We start from the raw sequence: 26,926 nt of genomic DNA, 5'->3' as shown, positions 1-26,926 counted from the left end.
TAATGTTAAACAATTCCTGGTACTATTTTCCTAGTTTCTTTCATGTTAAATCATTTAAATAGCAGGATCTGAATTCCTAAAACCATTGTATCTTTAACCTAAAGAATACTGGAAGGAGGGTAAGTATACTAGATGTAGTAAAGATTCACTGGCTATAAATTATTGCAGTAAAAAATCTTGATATTTTGTGCTATCCTCTACTAGAACCCTTTGACCTCCATACAGTTTATGGCAGTAACTTGTAGGACAATATTTGAACGCTCTGTGCATGGGCAGAATACCTATTGGATTTGAATTTGATTAACTAACTGCTGAGTATGTAAGTAATAAAGTAGTAGTTGGTGATTTAATAAACTGTTTATAGGTTAAGAATTAACCAAGATTCCTATCCTGAGAAATACTATGCAACATAAAACAGGAGCAAGAGTTGACAGAAGGAAGTAACGCTCCTCGGTGTCTATAAAAAGAGCTGTCTTAATTAAACTCCAATGCACTATGACAAAGCTATTTTGTTAGATTTTGGCTTTAAAAGCCATCGAGCACCTCAGCAAACTGAAAGCATTCCTACGTATTTAGCTCTCATTGCAAATACAGAGCATTACTACAGCTCTTCAGGAGCATGAGAAACCATTAAGCTGCTTTACAGCAGCAGGTATCTCAGCTAATGGCAGGCTCGGGCCATGGGCAGCGTATCTCTGTACAAAACAGAAGGGTTTGTGAGTTCACAGGGGTCTCAGCCAGGTATGGCCTGAGGACTTGGTAGCCACATGGGGATGAGCTCTGGTGACTGAAGAGCTTGCACATAGACATAGATGACAAAGGATGTAAAATCAGACAGAAATTACTTGAAGAGCAGGCATTTTGCATTGAGGTGTATGGGATGAAAGTCATCCAAAGGGAATGGAAAGTACCATCCAATGTATGATTCCTTCTACATACAAAAGAGGAAGAATGGCAAAAAAAAACCCATGGAATTGAGGATCTGCCTGAGCACTGTTGCTCAGGCAACCATCTTTTCTTCAGCTTTGGCTAACCTGCAACAGCCTCAGTTTTTGGCTAGGCACCTGCCAGAAGGGAGGGTAACAAAGTGTGCTAGAGAAAAACAGAGTATGTTGCTCACTTACAGGAGATTTTTTTTTTTAACCTTTCCATTGTTACACCTGTGATTTGACCTGTGCTCTCAACCTCAAACAGATTAATAAAGGAAAGATTAAATAAATATAAGCTATAAGCTTCCACATGTTAGCATTGTCTTGACCTGCAGCTGATAAGTTCATGAATGTAATACTTGAGCTAAAAGTATTTAGGAATGAGTATTTGAAACATCTCTTCATTAGCTAAGGCTTCCTTTAACCACCTCTCCCCTTCTCAAATTTTGCAGGCTTTGAAAATTTCCTGATGCATTCACTGCAATTCAAGATGATGTTTCAACTTCCCTTTCCGTCTATGAATCTGACTGATTGTTTTTAGATTGTGATGATTTAAGCACAAGGGCCCTCTCAGCTCTCTGAAGTGTCTATTTTAGGCAGCCAGACTCAATGGTCAAATGGCCAGCAATGGTGGTAACTTGAGTACTCTTCATGGCTGGTAGAGAAATCCCAAACGGGATACCCCTAACTTCATAATAAAACAATTCCTCTTCTTCAACACACTGTTTGAGTACAGTAATTATTTCATTGACCAATTTATTAGAGGCTTGACATTAAAACAGTGTCAGGAGAGTGTGTGTCATGCTAAGGTAAATAAGGGTAGTCCATATGTCTGAAAGCTGTTATTTCAGCCTTTCAGCGGACTTAGACAGACATTTCTGCACCCTTTGACATCTGGGTCACAACCATAAAGTTTTCCAGCAGAAGTACAATAATTATAACATTATGACTAGCTTTTCAGCTCATCTCCATTCCTTTTGCATCTCCCACAGAGCAGAAAACCCTTCTCTCCACCATCTGGGCATATCTCTAGTACAAGGAAGGTCATCAGCAGCTAGAGATGCCAGAGTAGCCAGCTGCTCTGCAGGCCTCCCTCCCCAGGGCCTCAGTACAGGAGCCATTATCAATGGAACAGTGCGGACTAATAATCCTTGATTTTGGCAAATAGCCCAGGGGCAGCCAGCTGGGATGGGTTAAATCGTCCTGAGGTTCTTTTAAGTTACTCTGGGAGCTGTGCTGGGCAGTGCATAGAACTGGGTTAATGCTTTTGGCCCCCAGTGACTCCTTCCATCTCTCCTGCCTCTCACAGCAAGGGGAAATGCATGCTTCAACTAATAATAAACCAATGCTGAGCATGTGGAGAACACCGTGCCAAATATCAAACAGCTGGGGCTCTCTGGCCAGCCATTAGCTAGCTCAATCACAGCATTGCCTGAAGTCTTCAAGAGAAGTGAAAATAAGGTGGGTAAAAAAGAAACTTCCAAATCGACTGAAAAAAAAAAATCTTAGAACATTTGTATAAAGCTGTTGTGTCTTGTCAAAGTGTTTATTATGACTTAGCTTTTATTTCCTAACAAACACAAACCTCTTGTCACATTCTTCACTGAAAAAGGGGCTAGAAAGTTGAGAGATGCTACAGCAGGAAGAAGGAATCTCTCCAAGAACACTTGCGTCTCTGTACCTCCGAAACAGCTTAAAATACAGGCATTGCTTTTGGCTGTCTTTTAGCATGGAAAAGAAAAAGGTTATCTTTTTCCTTAGAAAGTAGCAATCTTGACAACATTCTTACAATGTCATACTTCATTATCCAGTTTAACAGGGAAAAGATCGTGTTTGAAAAGAAATCAGGAGTCTTTATAAATGAATAACATACTTCAGGAAGCAGAGTGACACAGTGTGCACAAAATTAGTTCAACTTGTATCCCGATTAAGGAAGGACCCAGGCTTTGTATCTCTTGTGCATAACACATTTTAATTTCGTTTATATTAGTGGTTGTGTGCAAAACTTGTAACTTAAAATTCTTGCTGCTAGAAAATTTCATCTGTAATTTCTGGCAGCATGCACCAAGGGTTCATCTGCTAATATTTCAGAGCAGTGAACTAAAGGCATAGCAATTTCACACACACACACACAGAACCACCCCCACCATTCAGAAATGAAATTAGCCTTTTAGGTATTTGCAATTTATTATCAGAACCCTCTACATGTGACTCTGACAATGCTTTCAAGAAAGATGCAGCTTTATAAACACCAAGAACAGAAGGGACATTCATTATTTCAAGAAGTATTCATTTTCTTGCAAATTAAAGATAAAACCAAATTATGTCAGACAGACTTTGTTTCAAATTATACTGATTCTTTATCCCATTTTTTAGGGAAAATGCATTTCTTTGTAACATTTATGGGCTAGAAAACGTTAGGATGCTTCTTTTGCCTCACCATGTACATTTCCAGAGCTAGGGTTCTGTCAATAGTTTTATAATAAACCATTTTTCTCAGAGTTTTATAAGTCAACTATAAAAATACGTTCCAGGTTGAAAATTGGCAGAGTGTTGTCTCAGTTCAAGAATACATGAAAGTATTGTTCTTAATATGTAGTTTAGCATCTTTTTCCAATATGAGAAAGAAACACCAACCCGAACTTCCTTCACAGGCTTTATTAAGCTTTTTTTTAAAAGGTGTCAAACTCCAATCTCTAGTAGTAGGACTATATAAAAATAACATACAAAACTCACAGCATGCAAATGTATTGGGTAAAAGGTGCAGTCGTATTGGGCATTCAATGTACAACAAATGCAGCACAACTGAGGAATGCTCAGTAAATACTGTGTAATAACTTAAGCTTGCAAAAAGTCTTTGATAAAGTCCTTCACAAGAGGCTGTGCAGCCGTAAAATGAGAGGCAAAGTCTTGTCATGACTGATACAGATCAGAAGCTGGCTAAAGCGACAGGAAAACCAAGACTAGGAACTAACAAGCACTTTCCATCCCAAATGAGCGATGTGATTGGAGGTAACGTGTTGATAACTGTATTGAAAAGAGAGTAATGATATAGCAAAACCCACAAAAGACATGCAATTATCTGCCTGAAAAAAATATATATGTCAAGAGGCATTTTAGAGGAACCAAACACAAGAAAGGCAGCTGTGCACAATGATATCAGGGCTAACAAATCCCAAATGAGGCTCTCTGCAGAGGATGGGCCGAATGGCTCATGCAGTAAAGATTTGGCAGTGTGGCACTGTATCAAAGGGGCCAGGGAAGCCAATTAAAGGTTAGCCTGGATCAGGGACAAGAAGAAAAACTATGGGAAAAATACTGCAGGCCTCTTAGAAAAGCCAGACTCTCACCTGACATACCATGTTCTGGATTAGTCACCCCATCCTCCCCAAGCAATATAAAAGCACAGTGAAAATAGGACAACGAGTATCATCAGGAACATTATAAAGCAGCTCATAGGAACCACCCCTGAAAAAGCCTTGGATTGCTCACAGGGGAGAGGAGGCAGTTATGTAGGAGCATTACAAAGCTCATGAATTTTACAGAGGGGGTAGGTGGACAGGTTCTGTGGACTCTGCTCCATGATACAAAATTGGGAAGCATTTAGTGAAGTAAATAAAGAGGTTGTAAATGAAGAACAGGTAGGTGGAAACACTTCTTAACTGCAACAAGCAATTTCTCCGAGAACTACACATTATGTAAAACTTAACTGAAGGAAGACCTTATCAGAATTTATATATAATGAAAGAAACACAAAAACACACAGAGAAATATATCATAGACCTTAGACAACAAAAGTGTTCAGAATGATAAAACAGGAGGTAGGGCTGCTAAGGTCATCTATTATTAAAATCGTCTGACACTTCCTATTACAACGCCCTGTTGCCAATTGCTTTCAGCTTTGCCAATCATTAACAGTTTGGACTAAAATTTTGTATGCTGAATATCTGCCTGAGGCTGAAATACTCCGGAAAATTTTAGTCCGAACAATTCAACTGCTGCACAAACGGAGCCAGAGAAAGTACTTTATTTTCATTTCATGTTAAGAAATTTGGTGTTCTGTCTCGGCAGTTGTAGCCCCTCCAGGCTTTGGAGGGAGGATATAATATTTCAGAGGTGAAAAGCCTTCACTTGTAGCAGTAATATTTGCCATTTTCTTTAAACTCTATCTGAAAATTCAGGCAAATTATGCCTTTGAATAAAATTTTATTCACTCATACTCTGAAAAATAGATCTATTTTTGTCTTTAATAGCTGAAATCACAAAGGTTTACATACTCCATGAATGTGCCAGATTATGTTTGCACCCTGCTCTGCAGCCAAGGAAGGAGTTAAAGGAGAAAGAGTTCAGCTGTTGTCAATGTTTGAAATTATTTGTTCCAGCTTTTTAAAACCTGAAACCTAAAGTTGCCTTCTACTTCTGTGCTCTTTTTGCACTCAGTCTGCGAAGTTTTCAGCTTAGCCAGCGAGGCCGAATCTAACCTTGTGACACTTGCTGAGATCAGAGTGGTTAAATCAGAACATTGTCCTGAGCAGCTTGATTCTCCTAAAAGCCTGTCAGGTTTGCAGCAGCTAATTGGGTCTTGCCCCATATGTTCTGCCTGTAATTTTTCCAGCAACTGAACAGAGAGAGCAACAGAGCCAGCAAGCAGGTTTTCCCAAGTTTTGCTATTCTTGTCTCTCTCCTCATTTATGGGGAAAATATCTTTCATGTCGATCCTAGGAGAGGTTTGCAAAGTTCTGAAGTTTTGGCTTTTTCTGCTCGCTGGACGTTTCATTTGAAACACCTCCACTCTTCAGGAGTTTTCAGACTCTAATCTGCAGTAGGATACATCACGACCAGGATGTATCTAGTCCACTCTGAACCAGCTGCTAGCTCACCGCCCAACACCAGTTTCACCAGGGAGGCAGAAAACAGCTTTTCAAGCAGTAAATGAGGACCAGGCAGCTGATGGCAGCTTTTGCAGGTACCCCAGGGCCAAACAGAGAGCAGGTTAGGGCTGACCATATCACCTATGCTACCTGGCCCTCCTCTCCATCAGGTGCATCTCAGCTCACTGTGTCACTCTATGATAGGCACAGGAAAAGGCATTTGAGGGGCTGCTGGCAGGAGAGGGGAGAAGGGACAGCCACTGGCAGTGCCATCAGCTTGGTTAGCATGGGGTAGATGTCATAATATCTGGATGTAGCCCATGCAGCTGGGCTGGCTGAATTCATTAGTCAGGAGATTTGGGTCTTTTATTTTTTTTCACACCAACTGAACTGTTTAGCTCCGTGGGTCATGTTCTCAGCTGTACTACAGCTGTATTCAGGGGAGATTAAAGAAGAGGCTTTTAGCACCTGGGACTGCCAGTGACTGCTTTGTCCTTCAGTTTTGCTGAAGTGGCCTCAGGACAGTATTGAGTTTTCTGGGGTTGTGGTACTTAACGAAGGCTGCTAATGGGCCACGTGCCCTGCCACCCTGGTCTGCTTAATGATAGCACTCAACCGTCTTTGCCATGCTGGTGAATTTTCAGCCTTTCACATTTTAGGCAGCTTTATAGCTTTTTGCACTGCTGAAATGGGACAGACAGAAGGACCAGGTTAGAAAAGCTCCTTTCTAAGTCTAGCATATGTACTTGAAACTCAAATGACGAATTTACAGTTCAAAGAAGTTTCCAACTGGCTCCTGTGGTCTCTGGGTTCCAGCACTGAGAGGATTTATGTTTCACACCATGTACTGTAGTTCCAGATATTTAAACTAAGAACGTACTCATCCAAGCTTCACAGGAAAGTATACTACTTCAAATAGAATTATAGCCAGCATCTTTATGTTTTGTTGTCACTTAAGCATTAAACAGCTCCATGCGCCGTGTATAATTCTCAAAACAGTCAGGTTTCACAGATTAAATGCCAGTCTCACATTATGAAGCAGGTTGTGTTCCTGAGACCTAAATCACAAAATAACTATGGTCCTAGGCCAGGAATTCATTTGGGCTATTTTTGTACCCACCTTTTCCAGCATTTCCAGATTATAGATTTTATGTTATCATGAACAGCCATGGTCATGGTAGTCCTCAAAACATGAATCGACATAATTCTGAATCACAGATGAGATATAGCCCATCCATCAAAAAACACCCAACATGGCGGAAGTCATGCAAAACCTTTCCCACTTCATCTGCCACTTTATAAATCTGACTGCACTTGTCTGAATCTTTTTCCCTAGGGCTTGTTAAATTTCAGCAGAATTCTCCTTCACGTTGTGAACTGAATATGAAAAAGCAAAGCAGCCAAACTGATACTCAGCAAAGCTAAAATGCATAGTAATGTTGAATCGAAAGGTGAGCAAACCACAGCTTATTAGCATGATTTTCTAAGAAAAAAGTAGGGGAAAAAAAAAGAAGAAAAACTCTCTTCAGGATAGAAAGAAAAAATCTCATATATCTTGAAAAGGAAAAAGAGGGATAAAAGAGAAATGACTGATACAAGCAAAGATTAAAATGTAAAACACCCAGCAACTCCTTCTTTGACGTTCCCCTTTGAACACAGTCTACTGCAGAGCAGAATATTCTAAAATAAATATTTTGGACTGAGCTTTGCATCCAGTTCCACCAGTGTGACTCCGCTGCTACTAGCAGGACTGTGCCAGGGTTCCAGGTGGCAAGGATGAAACAGAAACTCATTATGGAATGAGAAATGTAAGAATGCTTTGGTGAGACCACGTTCCCTGCAGAGTGCCACGCAAGTAAAAAGAGCATTTGAATAATACTGGCCCTTGATCCTCTCAAAAGCTGAGAACACATTTATTCGGCTCGAATTCCAAAAACCCAGCCACAGTTTATAAAACGTAATAGATTTTTGTGTAAGACCCTTTGGCATTTTCTTTCAGCGAAAAGATCTCCAGATGTTATTTTTACAGTTCATCTTAAGTAAACGTATGTGTTTAGCTAAACAGGCCTAAATGCAAGAGCCACCTAGGAGAACAACGATGAAATGCTTGACTTGATTTATGGACCAACTGTCAAACCCTTGTTTATGAACATCTGGCTGGGAAGGTGATTTGAAAAGTTTTTCTGTCAGTAAATATCAGCATAGTAAGCTCTTCTACTTACAGACAGCTCTAAATTGTAAATGTAATTAGTGGAAAATGGCATTGGAGTGTATGTCTAAAGCCACATTCAGCTTATCCATGCACACAAAACATTCATTTTACAGCATTGCTGACATGTAATGTGTAATAATCTGCAACTTAATTAACAAATCACACAAAACATAGGGTTCGGAACCCAAGCGTTGTGTTCCCTACAAGCTGCATGAGCATGTGCAAGGCTGTCTAAGCTCATGCACCTCCCTGACAGCTTCTCAGCAACCACCATGGCCTGAATTCGGTAGCCCAGCTTTCTCCCACACCCCCATACCTGTCCCCTCTAGCTTTGTCACAGTGGTCCAGCAGGAGCTCCTGGGAGAGAAGAACCTCACCCATGCTCTGCCCACCTCCATCTGTTTCCTAGCACAGTTTCTGCAGTTTCCCATGAACACAACAGCTTGCAAGGGCCTAAATGCCACAGCAACATTCCTAATTCAAAGGCTGATATAATCTAAAATCTACAAAGCAAGGCTGAGCCCAGGAAAATTGAATTTTTCTCTCCTTCTTCCCCTGTTTCGCGACAACATGACAACTCTGAGATGACACAATCCAGGAACCCTTCCTGTAATTCAATTCTAGTTCTGAAGCAAAAGCCTACTTTCATCCTGGGTCTAATCTAATATCGGGGAATGATGAGGTTTTTGTGAGGAATTTCTCTGTTCACTGAGAAACAAAGCAGCAGCTTTACTGTAGAAATTCACTTTCAGCTGAAATGGGGCTAATGCCAATCTGGGACCTCACTATAGATTCAGAGAGATTCATATCACCCACACCAAAACATCTAACCATAGCACCTCAGACACAGCCTTTTCACCTCCTTATATGGCCCCTGGAAAAGGTGGAAGATTGTGAAGGGTGATTCAGTCCACCCACAGTAATCTTGGCATCCTCTGAAGGAGATTCCTATCTCTTTCCAAAAGCTATGACAGAAACCTACTGTCATCACATTCCTTTCTTTGGCACTCCTATTGCACATCCAGTAACAGGGAGATAGAAAATTGTACATACTTTCTTGCTGTAAAGAAGCTACTGGGAAATTACTGGAGTACCTCATTAAATCAACAACAAGAAATAGGAATTAAATTTTGAACTCAGCCTTGGTGGAAAACTTAGTATGAACCAGAAAAGCGACTTAGAACTGTCTTGTTTTGGTTAAGTCACATTAGAAAAAAACCCTATTATATTCTTGAGTGGATATGCATAGAAGCAACAGCCAAGGCATTTACTGGCAAGGGTGGCATGTTCAGACATGCTTAAAACATTGAAGAGTTTCATCACACGAAAACTTCACAAAAGCCATTGACTAGAAAACTGTTGCAAAAGGGACAAGATGAAAAATGTGTCAGACTGAATTGCAATGGTAGTCCATTCTGAATGAGGTAAAAGGGATTTAGGAGATAGGGAGCACAGGAAAAGAAGCTGGAGCTTTTTTAAGACATTGTGGTTATAAATGATAAGAAAAATAAGTATGGAAGCATCATATTTGTTTCAATTTCCAAAAGTATTTGACAAGTTTCCATAGGAAAGATTAATGACCAAGAGGCACAGAACAAGAATAAAGAAACAAAAAAGTCTGGTGTGTATAAAAACTAGCTTAAATTGTTATTTTGCCCTTAGAAGATGACTACCCTTCTTACACAAGAAATCTTTTCTTTACAGCCATAAATTGACCATTATCCTGTGGGTCTGGATTTGGAGGGCTAATTTAAGAATAATGTCACACGTTTGTAATAGTATTGCTCCAGCTGTAACGGTCGGAAGTCATAAGCAAGACAAGGTTTACGGGCCAGTATAGTCAGAAAACCAGAGAAGCCCATGTTCAGGTCGGAGATAGAAGTGGTGAACTTCCAAGCTAAATACAGGTAGGGAGTTTAATCAGTAAAACCCTTTGAGTTTAATCAGAGATGTTAAGTCAGGTAGACAAAAAAGCTGGCTGGCACCTGTAAAAGAAAAGGGTATATTAAAAGGGTAGTGGTAACAGGGAGTTTTTTCTGTAAAGGAATAGATAGGCAAGCCTGTGGCAGATGAAAAGGTTAATAAGGGAGGAAAATTATAATCAGCTGCAAAACTACTCTTTCCTTTGAATTCACCTTTTTTCTGTCTGCTATAATTAAAGTTTTAGTCCCCTGTTGCCTCAGACCATCATAGGGCTGGTGCAGTTTTTTCCAGCTATGTGAGTTGGTCCAAGAAGCAATATAACTTTTACCCACAAATCTTGCCTTACACGGCAGGCGCACAGCTGTACCGGCACACTGTATAGCGCTCACTTCTTTGTTCTGTGAACAAACATATACTGGAGGAGCCTGCTGTGACCCTGCCTCTTCTCCTCCCCTTTGCACTCGCAAAGCTTGATTTGTTATCGGCACACAGTCCCTGAGATGAAGGCAGCACAGGCTGCAAATGGGCCTGGGCATTAAATGAGGGGGGTTAATTATATGTGATGGAAAAGACTTTTTTTGTTTGTTGTTGTTTTTTTTTTTTTTGTCTGGTTTTTTTTGTTTTCTGGGTTTTCTAATCTAAAAGACAGATGAAGCCTAGTCCTTTATGGCCAGATTCATTTTATCTTATTTTACTAACACACGGAAAAAAAAATTACAGCCTCTCATTCCTGCTGGCTCTGCAGACTTGCGTGAGTGGAAGAGGGAAACTGGGTCCTATTTTGGTCTGTTTTATTGATGGAGGGGCTCTCTCCACCTAACCCCGGGATCATTCTTTCCTCTAATGTTCCTCCAGGGGGGACAATCAAGGCTCCAATCACAATATTTGGCCAGCAACATTTTACTACTGGATTTTACTGATGCCAGAGAGAAAACAGGTTTGTTACCCTTTAAATCCCCAAGTGAGTTTGCAAAGCGGGCAGTACTTGCAAACCTGTGAACTCTATTTATATGCAGCCATTAAGTAACATGGACTTCCCTGATATTTTAAATCTATAATGCAACCGTAAAAGAAAACTATGACAGGTTGTCATCTTTTGATCATAAAAGCATGGTGAGCAATAAAAAGTCCTCTGGAGGACTTCTTTAGTTCATGCTTACTATATACATATGTGGATAAGGCATTAAATACAGTATCTCAAGGCTACAGACGAGACAAATCTTCGAAGTACAACAAATAACAGGTCATGTAATCAAATCTGGTGAGACGTGGCTCTCATACAACGCGGTCCACAGAGGCCAGATGCCATTCTTCATAGGAGAATGTGAAATAATTGAGCTAGGATAAGGAAAACAACCTAGGAAATATGTGAAAACCCAAACTGTCTTTGAATTCTAAAAAGAAAACACAGAAAATATCACTAGGTCCACAACCTCATGCCTATTAGCAATAAGAAGGGAGAATTACAGTATACTGTAACAGTGGCTAGAATATGAAGACGTGTGATAATGTTTCTGTTACACTATCCTTAGAACAATGGAGTCCCTCTGTTACTGCTTGAGGTAGCTAAGAGACCTTAATGCCCATTAGTAGATATCTGACACATTACAGAGATTGCATTCAAATCTACACTGATGCTTTGTTGATGGAAAACTAGAGGTCTCTGTTAAAGGAGCTGTGGTAAAAAAGCCCTCCACTGATTACTTGAGGCCTCAAATCCCTGGATGAATAGTTGGAAGAATGGTTAGCTCTCGTGTCCCCGATGAGCTCAACTGCTGAGGTAAAACACTGGAGGAGAGGCAATCCCTAAGGGACACCAAATGGTGCATATGAGTCATTAGCTATCATCTTTTTGTTTTCTTAGCACTGCACCTTTACATTTCTAAGGTGTGCACATGTGTAGAGACACATGCCACCCCATCAGGAAGTGCTGAAGCAGTTTGTTATAGGGAAATATATACTGGGATCCTTCATGGAGATATATGTTCCCTTCTGAGGCCCGCTGCATGTAACTTCCATCCATATATAATAGCCCCCTTGCCTTTAAGAGGACAATCTTTGTCATGATGATTTCATGCAAGACTTTTTCTGCAGGATTGGATGGTTTAGGTTTGTTTTAGCTTAATTCCAGCTTAATTTCCACTCAGCCAACCACAACAAAAACCAACAGAAACGTGGGCTGTCTGCTCTTTTTGAAGGGAAAATGTAGGATACATGTTCCAAACCACATTTAGAATTTAAAGCTCAGAATTAACACCTTGAACTGCAGCCAGAAATTATCTTAGTCTTGAGGCTGAAAGTCCTCAGTCTTGGGAGCCGATAAATCAGTCATGACATGCCTGAAGCAGCTATGGTTTGTTACAAAATCAAGCTTGATTATCTACCCGAGGTAATTAGACAGACCAGAACAAAAGGACACACAGTTAATGGCAACATATGTAGGAAGAACTGGAAGAGACATTTTACTTTACACAGGATGGCGAATAGCAAGAATGAACTTGCACTTGAGATTTTTTCATATACTGAGTTCTGGCTAATATTGTAAAGGGACCCTGCAATATTTATAATAAGCAGTTTATTAAATCAGCTACTCTCAGAGCTGTTCAGATACAGATTCCCATTCCCTGCTGCCTGCACACAGCCCTGATATCCAGGTGCAGCATCTGTGCTCTCTCCTCTCACAACCCATGACCCTTCTCTAAGTCCCTAGGGGATTACAAGAGTATTAAAAGCAGACTAAAGAAAAAAAGGGTGCTACAACATTTATTACATTAAAGGATAGCAGCACTGTGTTTGGGTACAAACGCACTAAATATCAGGGAATTAAAAGAAAAAATCTTGTCACTTTTCTCTTTACTGTCCTCTTGATTTTGGTGAGTTTATTTTTATTTTTAAAGACTATTTAATTTAATTATGGTACTGGCTATTCTAGCAGGTAAAGTTGTAGGTCTTAAAAATACTTCTACTAAGCATGCTTGAACTGCCTAAATTGTTACCAAAAGGCCCCAGAGAAGAAGGTTTCAATGATTGTTCTGGGAAAGGGCTCAGTCATGCAAGTCCAAATATAGATCAAGTCCTGAAACAGAAGGCTTCCAATAAAAGGGTTAAATAGATTTGAGAGGTGCACCTCAAAATAGGGTAAAACTCCAACACTGCAGTTGGTTATACTATTGCATATTTATTCCTACTGAAATGAACCGTTTGAAACGCAATTGCCTCAGAGAGAACAAAAAGAGTCAGAGAAACATGTAAGTTGCCCTGTCTGTCCGCTGCAATCTGGACATCTCTTTTCTGAAACACAGCTCGTGCTGTCAGATTGCTACAAAAAAGGTGACAACAAGCACAGCTGCACCTTCTCCCATGGTGCTGTCTCCTGCAAATGCTAGAAAAGCTCTTTCCTATTCTTTCACTTCCCTTTTCCCAATCCTTTTCTGAAAATCACAGCAGCATAGTCAGAGGAAGAGCAGGCAGGAACTGTCTGCCTGTTTCTGATGTGCACACTAGAGTTTGCCTGTTTCTCACTGTCTGACTCAGAGTATCAGATAAAAAGAGTTAAACCACTTTTTTACTTACCACCATATTACTGCTGTGCCAAGATACCTATAAAAAAAGCTACATAATAGCCAGGCAGCTCTGTAATCACTGCTGCTTTTCATGCCAATCAGTATTATCCCATTGTTTCCATGTGGTCCCTTACCTACCTGGTTTATCTCGGTGAAGGAAAACAGACCATGTGCAATTTGGGCTAGGATTGACTCTTAAGTGTTCAGACAGTGTTTAACTTACTGGAGCTCTCTATCTCTAAGCTTTTCCTGAATACAAATAACAAATAATTACTAAATAATATAGGCATTGTGGTCAGGAAGAAGAAATTATTTGTAAAGGAAAATCTGCTAGAGTCAAGAAAACTGTTTATTTAAAAAAAAAATCTGAATAAGTGTGCACATATAGGAAAGGCAGATAAAGTTGTCCTTGTTACACGAACAAACCTATTAAATTTCTGAAGCCACAGTAACAGAATATCTTTAGTATTTGGGCAGAACACAATCTAAATACATGCTGCAGGGTATTAGAGCATATTGTATGTATTAAGTTTAATTATCTTTCACCTCCCCATCCACTAAGAGAACTATTCCAGTGAGCAGCTGCTTCCCATTACAGAGACATTATTCAGAGCTGGTGATGTCACGCACATCATTTGTCACCACCGGAGCATGGGAAGGTCCAGTAAACCCACTGTTTATCTGAATGAAGTCAACATTAGCAAAATATTATGTTACAAAACCCCTCACATGCCCAGGGATTAGGCTTACTGAAGCCCAACTTTATTCTTCAGTGTGGACCTTTTCCCACACTGATCGCTTCTGGTGATGTTTCACAGAGAGACTCCTGCAGTGAAGTGGATGTGCATCTACATGCACTTTGTGAGACCTAATTCTCATGCAATAAGCAAAGGGCATTTGAAGGACAGGTGGCACAAAGGGCAGAAAACCATGCTGATGCCCTTCATCCCAAGGTAAAACGTAGAAAGCAAGCTTCTCTTGCTTACTCTCCAACAAGCAAGCAAGCAGGGGACAAGCTCTAAGCAGCAGTCTAGCCCATGCAGGCAAAGAGTGAGCCTGACTAGGGAAGAACAAAAGATTTTATAGCCCTTGATTTGGGGTGGCTGCCTGGGGATTCAGTCATATTCAAATCTTCTCCGCCCAAGGAAGTCTTACTTGATGATTCCCCAAGGCAGTGCCATCTGTGTCATCCTAATTACTGAGCCCTCATGAGTGTACTCTGCATGGACCCAGTTAACAGTCCTCTTGGGACCGCTGTGCCCATCTCCTGCAGACCATCCACATAACCTGTTAACAGCTTTGGCTTTAGGGCTTCAGGTAGTATCGTCTTTCCCTTGCCACCCAGACACCACAACTGTGCTCAGCAGGCCACCTTCAAACAGTCTGCCATTAAAAAGCCCTTTTTTTCCCCCCACATATATAAATAACCTGGTATTCACACCTTGTCTTTGATTAGTTAAAATGGTCAGTTTGCTCTTTCTATTGACTTCTATCCACCGTAACTCAATTTTCCCATGAGCAAACTGTACGTCACACAAAGCTTCCACTGGATTCCCCGTGTCGGCCAAGGAACCTGGGATCCTTGGATGGGGAATGATGTTTGAAGACAAAGTTCTGCAAATCAGCTGTGCTCCAGCAGAAGTGAACAGTCAGTAGCAAATGATTTCCAATAGGCTCTTGACTTACTTTATGCAATGGGATGCCCATAATTACTCATGGGCTTTCTTGTCTAGAATACATAACCGCATCAAAAATAGTGGGAATGGAGACTTTCCAAGGTGAGATAAAAGATGCGGAAAACTTTTGCAAAGATAAAATATTTCCTTATGTTACTTTACTGTAACTTCAAATAAAAAAAAAAGTTCAAACAGATTTTTTGCTGGTATAATTACCAACAGCCAGGAATTAAAAAACAAAACAAAACATCCAAACAATATGGCTTGCATCATAAATCTATTCCAGTATTTGGAGATACTTAAGAAGAGTGATGCCAAATAGTAATCAGTCTGTTTTCCTAAATTGTTAACTGACCTGGACAAAAGTATAACAACAGAGACAGAGATGCCACATTCTTGGAAAAAACCTCACCCCACCTACAACACAAGCTTTGCACTTAGTAATTCCCTTTATGTGCCCCTGCTCACTTCCCAGACGTGTTTATTTGGGACATTCAGCCCTGCATACCATGTTAAAAAGCACTATTTATCTTTAAGCACCAAGCAGATTTTAATCATTACCTTCATCCTTGGCCTCAATTAAGATCTAATATAGAGGAGGCACTTGAATGACCTAAGAGGTACACTTAACCCTGAATAGTGTGTCTAAGGCACTTAGAGTTCCTGCCACATTTCCTCTGGCCGTCAAATCTCTCCTTTTTCTGTTGTAACCTGACTGTGTTTGTTCTTAGCACTTTAATGTCCCCTGGTGTGAAGTCTCCTTGAGTAACACTCACATGATAGAAAGTGTGATTAACTCTGCAGGCGCTTTTCAGGTCAATGAAAAAAACCTACTTGTTACACTAATATATAATACTTCTTTAGAGATGTTCCCAGTGGCTTTACATATTGGGGCTCCCACAGCACCTGTTCTTTTTCACTCTTGCTGCTCTCCTGTGTCTCGATAATGCAAATACATAGTTTTATCTGGGTACAAGCTTGACTCTAATCCTTTAGAGTATTTTTCATGCCTCTTTAATTATTCTGATTGGTCATTCAGATAATTTAAACAGTAAATCTTTTCCTCTTGACTAAAATGCAATGTTTCTGTAGTTAGGACTATATAAGTAAAGTAGGAAGGAATTAGAACAAAATTAGGAAAATCATACGATTTTCTTCAGAGTACGCCTTGTAACATTTCTCTTGCTTATTAGGCTGGCTTGTTAATGAAACAATGCTTAAAAAAGGTTGGGAAGCCGTAATAGCTGAAAAAACGCCTTCTGAAGACACCATGTAACCTCGAGAGGTTTGCAAAACCTATGGAAAACTCTCCAGATTTTAATAAGGCTTTTGATACCTCCTTTTATTGCCAGACGTCAAGCCAGTGCAGCGTTCAGAGCAAGGGTAAACATGCTGTACGCTACCATGCCACCAGGCTGCTGAGCTCTTCCAGCAGCTACTTGTGGTCTGAAGCTTACAGGGGCAGGCGACCATGGAGCATCTTTGCCAGCTTCCTGTGCACTTCCAAGCTTACATCTGGAGCGTGCTAAACTTTAGTCAAAAACTACAGATGCTCAAGCATTTTTTCCTGAAACAAAATAAAGGTTACTATCCTCAGGTCATAGTACAAGTGACTTATTTTAAAACTTCTGTGGATAGACCTTGTAATCAATTAACAGGAGCTCAGTATTAATTACAGAGAAGGAGCTGTGTATTGTTAGGCATGTCTTGGACGATTCAAGTTATGTGCTTATTGGCACATTGGTTCAGTGGCTAAGCAATGAACTGTAGAGAAAGGAAGCTTTAATAGGTAACAGAATAGCATGGGTAAAACAAAATGAGACTGCCAGATGGCTATCAGTGGCTCCAAGCCTCCAGTAATGGAGAGGCCACAGAAGAAGTATACACACGAGAATTTGCATCATCTTCTAGCCAGCTGACTTCTTAAAGTCTTCAGCACTGCTTAATGTACAGTCTTTCTTTGGGGAACTGCTGAATATAATCAAATACACCTTGATTTCCTACTTTATTTGATTTTCCTTCATTAATGTTACAAAAACAGTACACAACCAGAACAAGGAGGGATATGTTCATAATTTAGTCAGCATATGATGACCTGCAGTCGACAATAATTCATAAAGCATGCCTCATCTATTTTATGGTAGAAAGACACTGAAGCTTAAAGGACATTTTCATAGCCAAGGCAGACTGGTGAGGGAATTCTTAAGTCTCAGTCCACACTTGTTTTTTTCTCAAATAATTCCTAGGTCTTCTCCTCTGCATAGGACTCAGTGACCTTTTGAGATACTGGAGTGAGTAAGAGAAGGAAAAGCCATCATGCTAGTTCTCCCCCTGACATGCCTATCACATGGAGAAATGCTTGAGACTAATTGGAATCTGAATACAGTGATTGCCTTCAGTTACAATCTTCATTCTGAAGAAAGAGTCCGAATATTACATCTCCAAAGACTTGGAGGTCTTGCGCTATTAAAATTCTCGAGGGATGTTCAACCTTGTGTCCTGGGATTTAGGAGTCTTCAGATCAAAATTTCCCAGATTTTTCTGTTGTCAAAAAGTAAGTCTGGGGTTGCAGTTTCAGGATTGCCATCACGTATTGTCACAGGTGCTGCTTCCAAAAGTGAAGTTTTGCTGAGTTATGACTTGATTTGGAAACCTCTAGTTTGGGGAATCCTGTTCTATATATTAATGTTCAAGAGGAGACCCCATCAGAGGGAGAAGCACTTCAGCGCCGATTTGCCATGTACATCTCTCCCTGTGAAGTATCTGATACCCAACACTGTCAAAAGCACAGTCCTGAGTGAGGTGACCTGATTGGAACTGACAGCTGCTATGTTCCACTGAAATCAGGTCAAAAGACAAGTGTGTGGGGAAAGCAAAGACAAATGGAAAAACAGAAAGGTTGATGTAAGTCCCTAATATTTCACAACCTCCAGTGTCTAAAAAATACATGCCTGAGGCCACAGAAATGGTGTATGTTTTTTCTATACCTTTTGGTAAGCAAGATGTTAGGTTTCAAAGCTTCCTAGTCTCATTTCACTAGGATTTTGTAGAAGCGGTCGAAGTCTAACTTCAGCAAAAACAAGACTGGAGGCCACTGAAAATTTTAGTATCTTGAAGCTGAGGCACGTTGGCTGGACTCACATGGAAAATGTAAATAATATGTTTCCTGTAAATAAGTAGAAGGCATCAGTTTTCAGCCATCCACTTGACTTCTAGGCAGATCTATAACTTATATCTTGGATGTCTCCCCTTGTAGTTTGGTTGGTTTCATTTATTTTTCTGTCAGAGTACAAATATGCAGCATAGGGCATGAGCTTAACTAAGTCTAAAAGAATTACCACTTATGTTCCACTCTTCATGTTCATTTGTACCACAGAACTTTTTGACATATACCATTTTTGAGTAACAAATGTTTAGGTGTGCTAAGTAATTCTGGAGAAAAGCATCTCAAAATTGCTTCATGTTTTTCAGGGCAATGATTCATTAGTGAAAGGAGAACTAAACTCAACTGGAGAAGTAAATAATCTTCCTGGCAGGATGTCATCCTTTAGAAAACAGGTGACCTGATGTCATTTGCTGAAACAAATGACAGCATAAGAACACTAAATTCAGCAATGCCAAAATTGCCTTTAAAAAGGACCAATTCAAAATCAAAATAAAGCATTCTCAGTTGGCCTGTGGTCACTGAGTTTTTCTGCTAGTCCTAAAATGTGCCAAAACTGCAGACTTGAATGTACTTGAAAGATGTGCTTGAATCAGAGTTGCCGAGTGCACAAAGAGGATTCAGATCTCAAAAAGGTGAAGTACAAACTATGCTTCCCCTCTAACCTGACCATTTTTCTCCAAGTCTCAAAGCGTAGAGAACAGCAGTTTTAAGTCCTGGATAATTCAAAGGCAGGTTAGCAGATTTTCTCCAACCTTTCCAGAATTTATTTTTTTCACTCTGGACTGGGACCAACCATGAGAAATTTCAGTCTAAAAGGCAATTTTATTTTTTTAAATTATAACCTGCTGAAAGGGGAAGTTTAGAATGGAAGTGCTTTTCAGCCATAACTATTCCACATCAGTGTTTAGCACTTTAACAAATGCATTATTAAACTACAGTTTATTGTATGAATTATGTATATAGAATGTATAAACGCATATATTAGTGTATATGTTATGCTGTAGCCAAATATTACGGAGAAAGTTAAGCTTTCTGAATAACAGTAAGTGTAAGCAAAATACATGTAAAACCAGAAGAGATATTATACTACTATTAACAGGAATACATCTTTACAAATGAAAGGCTCTGACATTTGCCCAGATCAAAAATCCGATTTTACAGCACTGTGAGATAAGGAATTAAATAGAGTGCAGATATCATCTAAACTGGTATTAAAAGGTTAGCAGTGCTTAAAATTGATTAGTTACCAAGACCAGACAGCCTACATCCCAGGCTGTGAGAAGAGTATCGGCCAGATGTTGCAGAGGCTTTAGTTGTCACTTTAACAAACTCTCAGGCTAGGCAAAAGCTTCACAGATTGCAAAATGGGGAGCATAACTCTGTTACAAGGCAGGCATCCCAGCATGTTACACAGCAGCAAAGTTAAAAGCAGTTGGGGAAAAAAACCCCATGAAAACCTTTAAAAAGACTTGGTATATCATATGGTCTCCAAAACCATGGGAACAAAAATGCCCTGCAGTTTAGGAATTAGGAACCGGTTAGGTTTCCTGTGGGGAAGGTAAGTCGGTGAATTGGTAAGTCCTCTGGAAACCAAAAGATCAGAGAACTAAGAGATATGTCAGGATATAGATTAGTACCATACAGCAAATTTCAGACTATGACAGGTTATGTAAAGATATCCAGGAAAGATCACACTCTCTCCAAGATCAATCTAAACTACTTACTGCTTTCCTAGCTGTCATTAAGGCAGGAAAAAAAGAACAAAATAAATGTTTAAAGACAGACAAAAAGTTAGCACTGGGACATGCATGTATTATTTTCATTTCTGAGAAATGTCACAGATGACAGTAACAAAAGCAACATGTGACTGCTGACAAAGATGTGTTAATTACTAGGATTAATAGCAAAAGAATGAGAAATGTCACAAAGGGCTAAGGACTAGCTAGGTTTTTGGCCAAACATGGTGATGCAAACTCTCACTGAATGCAGATACAGTAACTATATTATAGCAAGTATGTCTATAAGTCTTTTCATGGTAAATTGTGGTTTTGCCATCGTGGATTTGCCATGAAGCAAATGTGTCAAAAACTTCTGAATCATAAGGGAATATAATGAAGTGTCAAAGCACCTATTTACCTTGAAAATACGAGACAGCCTCAAACAAAGGAAAGCAAAAGGGAAGAAAAGAAGTTATTCTGCACCCGTAGAGAAATCAGGCAGCACATCAGTAATTAATATTTATTACTTATGGCACCTTTCATACATTGAAAATGCTGAACAAACACCAACTGACCTGTACAACACTCCTACAGTATGTGATACACATAATTATGGAAATTACAGTAGGGAGCTGGCAATGAAATAAAGTCCTGGAGATCCTCCCTTGTGGGGAAAAAAGCATTGCACATGAGATGAGGCTGCCATGTAGGAACTGCATAGCATACCTGAGGACACAATTTACACCGAAACTGGAGGGGTCTATCTCCATGGGGTATGCAACCGTGATGCTTATAAATGAAAGCAGCAGAAGCTGATTTTGACATGTGGCTATTTTCAGGTTTGGAGGTAATCGCATTCAAGTTCAGTGCAGCACATGGAGGCAAAGCCCCACCAGAAAATGGAAAAAGCTGTTTCACCACCAGCATGTAGAATCATAAAATGTCCCAAACTGGAAGGGACCCACAATGATCATTGAGTCCAACTCCTGCCTCCACACATGACAACCTAAGAGTTAAACCATGTATCAAAGAGTGTTGTCCCATTCCTTCTTGAACACCAACAGACTTTGGGCCATGACCGCTTCCCTGAGGTGCTTTTTCCAGTGGTTGACCACCCACACAGTGAAGAACTTTTTCCTAATAACTGCTCTGAACATCCCCTGATGCAGCTTTAAGCCATTCCCTTGCATCCTATCACTGGACACCAGAAAGAAGAGATCCGCACCCTCCTATCTACTCACCCTCATGAGGAAGCTGTAGACAGCAATGAGGTCTCCCTTCAGCCACCTTTTCTTTAAGCTGAACAAACCTAGTATCCTCAGCTGCTTCTCTTATCTTGCCCCTCTCTCTAGTCCTCTCCCCACTCTGTTGCCTCCCCTTGGACGCACTCTAATATTTTTATATCCTTCTTACCACACACAGCACTCCAGGTGAGGTTGCACCAGTGCTGAGTAAAGTGGGACAACCACTTCTTTCGACTGGTTAGCAACACTGTGCTTAATGCACGCCAGCTTGGCCCTTTTGGCCACCAGGGAACATTGTTGACTCATACTGAGCTTCCCATCAACCAAAAACCCCAGATCCCTTTCTGCAGGGCTGCACTCCAGCCTCTAGTCCCCCAGTCCACAGGAACATCCAGGATTACAGTGTCCCGGGTGCAGAATCCAGTACCTGTCCTGGTTAAACGTCATACAGCTGGTGACTGCCCAGTCCTCTGATCTATCCAGATCTCTAAATTAGGCCTCCCTACCCTCAAGGGAATGAATGGTTCCTCTCAATTTAGTATCATCAGCAAACTTAGTGTGGACTCAACTCCTGTGTCCATGTCGTTGATAAAAACATTGGAGAGAAATGGCTCCTGAGGAGTGGATGGCTTTGCTTGTCTCCTTTAATCGGGAGCATGGGGCTAAAGCCAGAGACCAAGAATCAGTTCATGGCCTCTACCAGCTAAACTCTCTGCTTGAGACTGATTCATTATAAATCAGCTTTCTTGCAGCTTAGTTTACCCGCCTGTAAAACAGGTAATTCAGAGCCAGACTGTCAGCTGTGAACTGGCACAGCTCCACTCATTTTCCAGTGTCAGAAGGGGGCATATTTGGCCAAAATTAAACATCACACATCCCTGGTGAGGGAGGCAGAGTGATTTGCATCATGACCTGGCTCACTGCATCCATGTCTACACGGACGGGCGCAGATGAGACAGGATGCTGCTCTGATCCAGATGTTGTACAGTTGTTCTTAAGCTGAAGTAGTAATGAAGCTTCCAGAAGGGATCTGTCATACGCTTGGCATATGGCTTGTGTCTATGTGTGGGTGGGTACCCTACAAATAATTTTTCTCTACCTCTCAGGAGCAATGAATTTTTATTTATCCTAACTAATTGGGCCTGTACTGTTGACAATGAAGTCTGATATGTCCAGGCTTGTCTGTGAAACATAGCTGGTTTCAAAATATTATTTTTATTGTTGCTAGAACAAGCGATCCCCTGCAACACTCTCCCAGACTATGTTTGGAAAGTGAAATGACAAAATCAAACAAGAACAACCTCTTGAAATTCAATTTATGGAGTTAGGCAGAGAGTAAATAAGCACACACCTGATAGAAAAGCTTCACTTCACTAATATCAACTGAGCATATGAATTGAACAGGCTTCATGATTTTCTGCCCAATTAACATAACTTCAAATATCTTTCTCCAGTCAAGAGTTCCCAGCCCAGGGTATTCCTTGGCAGAACCTCAAGACATCCTGCTTGAACAGAGAAACAGAAACAAACGTTTCTCTTACGTGACCTGCCTCATGGTTTTGACCCAGCATAAGGATCAATGGTGCAGTTGTTTAATTTTCCCAAAGACTTTTGGCTTTTCCACAAGGTTAAAATATAATATGGATTTTATACCTACTACAAGATGAGTCTAATACATAGTATGCAATATTAATCGTTAGTGATGATTTCAGAATATAAAAATATAATATCCCCAGAAATCATTCCATATATTTTTAAACGGACCCAAAGAATTCATGGACAGCGCAAGATATCTTTTTATAAAAGAAAAATCTGACCTGTCACAAGCTGTTGTCCAGCTAGTCCTACTGGAACCATCCCCAGGTTATTCATAGCTGTAGCCCAAGCCGTCGGATCAGTGACTGACATGTTAAGTTGTGTGGTATCTATAGCTATACTTCCCAAACCATCAGCTGCTGCAAGAAAAGAAACCATTGTAAGCAGAAAAGTCAATGCACCAGGGTTTTTAACCAAAGTCTTAAGTGAAAATGAAATATCACGCCCACTGTTTATTTTGGGTTTGTTCTGTTTCTTAATTATGATTCACTTTTACACAATTGATAATAGTGTTTGGTATTGTATAGCAAAACATGAAGACATTGGAAACATTCAACAAACAAAATGAAACAAGAGTGATTCAGGCTGGTTATATGGAAAACTTTTTCACCACGAGGACAGTCAAGCAGTGGAACAGGCTGTGCAGTTGCCACCCTTGGCACCTTTCAGGACTCAACTTGTTAAAGCCCTGAGCAACTTCTCTGACCCTACGGCTGACCTTGCTTTGAGCAGGAGGTTGGACTGGAGACCTTCTGAGGGTCCCCCCTCCCCCTCCCCCCCCAATTTGAATTAATTGCCCTGCAATCTTCTGATATAATTTAATGATACATAATCTGTGGCAACTTGTCAGTGAATTGTGAGAATTAAACACACCCCAAGGAAAGACCTGCTTTCCATAAGGTGCAATTTTTTTTTAGAAAAAATTTAAGAATACATTAGCCCCTAGCTAAAAAGAGGAGCTAATTAATTCACTATGGGAAATACCAAGTTTTGTCCTAAAACCAAAAGAGAATTATCATGAATATGGTCAAAATAGACTGAGCCCAGGCATGGATTTTCCTGGGTTGGGGAAGGAAGGGTGGGTTGGATAGCTAAGGGATGGTACGTTTCTGATATTGAACTCTCAAACACAAGGTGTGATCACACATTTTTGCTTCTGCCCTCCCCAGTCACAGCTGAAATCAGCTCTTTCCAGCTATTTTCTTATGACCTTTGCAGACCTGAGATATTTACCGGCAGCCATTGCTTTTCTCCAGTTCCTTTTGCTCCTGTTAGACTTCTTCAACTAGGAATAATTAACTACTGTATTAGCAGCATCTTGAGATGGGATATCACCGAATACAGGGCCCACACACAGCTCATTAGACTCTGAAAGAGAAAAGATTAAATCAGCTGTCAAGTGCCGCAGTCAGAACATAGTTGTAAAACAACAGACCACTTTGGGAATCCACTTGAAGCTCCTGTCCACTCCCTCTGGATCACCAGCCGCAGCCTCTTTGCATGCATTTAGCAGCCACTGTGGAGGCGTTTCAGCAAATGCTCATCCTTGCCTGCTGAACAAACAGCGCCAGGTATGAACCTGTCAGACCGCTGAAAAGCCCTTCACAAATTAGGTCTTATCGGTAGCTACACAGCCTCCTCAGCGTGAAGGCATCAGCTGAAAGAACATATTAAAGGATGAATACTATTTTTTTTAACTGTTAACAATTAACTGATGTTGCAAGTTTCAACGAAATAGTTTCCTGTTCTGAGATGAAAAGCGAAAAAAACCAATACTCCGCACTAGCTTACAGAATGGAGCCTGCAGAGACGTGGAAAAGTACGAAAACCTAACAAAGCTGAGGAAAATGGCTGCTCCTTAACTAACGCCATATCTTTGGCTCACAAAGGTTAGCCTGAAGCAAAGGTGGAGTATCTGCCTCTAGCTAAACCACATTGCTTTCATCAGGTATCTGTCAGATCATGAATTTTACATAAGGCTAACTTCTTGCTGTTGTTACTGTTGATTGTGAAACTCACCACGTCAGTGCATCGCTGGTCGGAAAGGAGGCTGAAAGAGTGAACGGGTAAGAGGTGTGACCAAAGGCTGTGCGCTCCCAGCACTCACAGCAGAGGGAGAAAATGCTGGGGTGAGGATGGTCACAGATGTATGTCCATGTTAGCCTTTGTGCATTAGTTACGTGTGACTGTGGGTGAAGGGGAGCTGCATTATTTTTTTGGCTGGCCAGTAGCCAAAGGGGTCTGACCTACAGTGTTTGCTACTAGTGGCCAACAACTGACCAAATGCTTACACGTGTTTGGGGAGGTCATTAATCCTGTGCAGGTGCATCTTGGTGACTTGTTCAGCCCTAAGATATTTGCGCTGTCTTTAAAAACGTACTTGAAAGACGTTAATTAAGAGGTTTCCAACATGTAAACCCTAAAAATTCATCTTTAGAAAAGGCACAGTTAATGTGATGACACTATATTTTAGCTTAGTACCTCCCACACTTTTCTCTTTCATGTGATGAGCATAAAGTACAAGCCAGAAAGTTTCATATTCTAGTTCCCTGACACGGTACAGATCACTTCATAGGAACATGACCACATCAATAGCTGTAAAAGCAAAGAGTCAAGATCAGACAATGCTGTACATTTTTTGTATGTTCTAATTTTCAAAGAACCAGTATACTAGGTTAAAAAGCATTTTGTTCAAATCTACAGTGGGACTATTTAAAAGTCAATATTTATCAACTCTTAATATTTGAGTTTGCAATTCCAATTCTTTTTTGACCTCCAATATTATATGATACATAACAAAATAATTTTATGATAAACTTAGCTTTTAAATAACGTCTATAAACACCAAACAAATATTGAATGAAAGTCCTCTGCAGGGAATGCAACTAACATAAGGCAAGCCACCCAAGAGTTATGGCAAGTTTTCAAAAACTGGATGTCTCTTGTTCAGCTCCTTAAACTTGTACTTAGCTCTTTTGACCCAGGCTATAAACTTCTGACCACAAACAACTATTTCAAGGTTAGAGCCAGCTGAATTATTCCTTGTCGATAAGTTATTTCTCACACAATGCAGCTCCCCTTGCTCCTTATGAATCATTCCCAAATCAATCCTGATTTAGAAATGTATGCTGAATAGCCCAGATGAGAGTGGTTCACTTCTTCCCATGACTGGCAGCCTTGTTGCCTTGATGTAGGAAGGTGCAACTGAAAAACAATAGCAATGAAATGCCTCTTTATACCTTGCTGTGTGTTTGTTGCTTGTCCCTGTAATGCGTCACCCTGACTACTGGGGAGGAAGGAGGTGCTGCGCGGTGATTTTGGGGCAAAGGTCTCACAGACATGTATAGGTTATTGGGATAAGGTGTAGAAAATGGGTGTAGGACTCTCTCTGCTGACTCCTCTCCCCCTGTTCTACTGCCTTGTGAAGTGTGCGCCAGGTGACATAACAAGGTCTGCCGCCAAAATCTGCACTCTCTTCCCCCCAAACCCAGCAGCTGTACCAGCTCCGTCCGAAATGGGAACTGATCCATAAAGAATCAGACACTGGGCTAGACAAATGCACCTACTGGGAATTAATAGATGACTTTTTTGCTGTTTTCCTTCTACCAGGTTGTCCACATATTTCAAATGTTGATATACTTTCAAGAATTAGCCACAAGTATTTGTTAAAGTCCTTGCAGAGGAGGAAGAACATAACACCATGAATATGAAATAAAGCAGAATCAGTGGGTTAACTGGTGAAACTCCTGCTGTACTTTGCCACCAGCTCTGCCTACTGTGCCATGAAAGTCTTTGCTCGAAACATACTCTCAGCCCCCACTGGCTCTGGGCAGCTTTGCTTTCTCTCTGGCCATCAAGTCTACTGTTTTATCAGTGGGACGTGGATGCAGTGCAGGCTGAACCAGGGGAAAAACCACAAAAGAGCACGTGAGGAGCCTACAGTGGAACTAGTCCTATCTAACCGAGAACTGCTGCAGGCTATTTTGTCAGTGGAAGAGAGCTGAATAACAAGCATAAATGCACCTATG

General features: G+C 40.6%; 1 protein-coding gene across 7 annotated transcripts in view; it reads right to left on the bottom strand.

Moving 5' to 3' along the window:
• ENOX1 (ecto-NOX disulfide-thiol exchanger 1) overlaps window positions 1-26,926 on the bottom strand; it is a 379,677-nt gene that overhangs the window by 114,320 nt on the left and 238,431 nt on the right. For 6 of the 7 annotated variants that reach the window (XM_075087456.1, XM_075087509.1, XM_075087466.1 and 3 more), the window contains 2 exons: window positions 24,132-24,266; window positions 23,120-23,257 (listed from right to left, as the gene is read on the bottom strand). In XM_075087456.1, the coding sequence (XP_074943557.1) occupies window positions 23,120-23,257; window positions 24,132-24,141 (148 nt within the window). In that variant the 5' untranslated portion in view covers window positions 24,142-24,266. Of the gene's footprint in view, window positions 1-23,119; window positions 23,258-24,131; window positions 24,267-26,926 lie in introns of those variants that run through there. The other variant, XM_075087500.1, reaches the window with a different exon arrangement.

The sequence above is a fragment of the Phalacrocorax aristotelis genome, chromosome 1 (genome assembly GCF_949628215.1).
Source record: "Phalacrocorax aristotelis chromosome 1, bGulAri2.1, whole genome shotgun sequence".
Classification (NCBI taxonomy): Eukaryota; Metazoa; Chordata; class Aves; order Suliformes; family Phalacrocoracidae; genus Phalacrocorax; species Phalacrocorax aristotelis.
The sequence above is the reverse complement of the archived record's forward strand: the minus strand, read 5'-3'. Positions and strand labels throughout refer to the sequence as shown.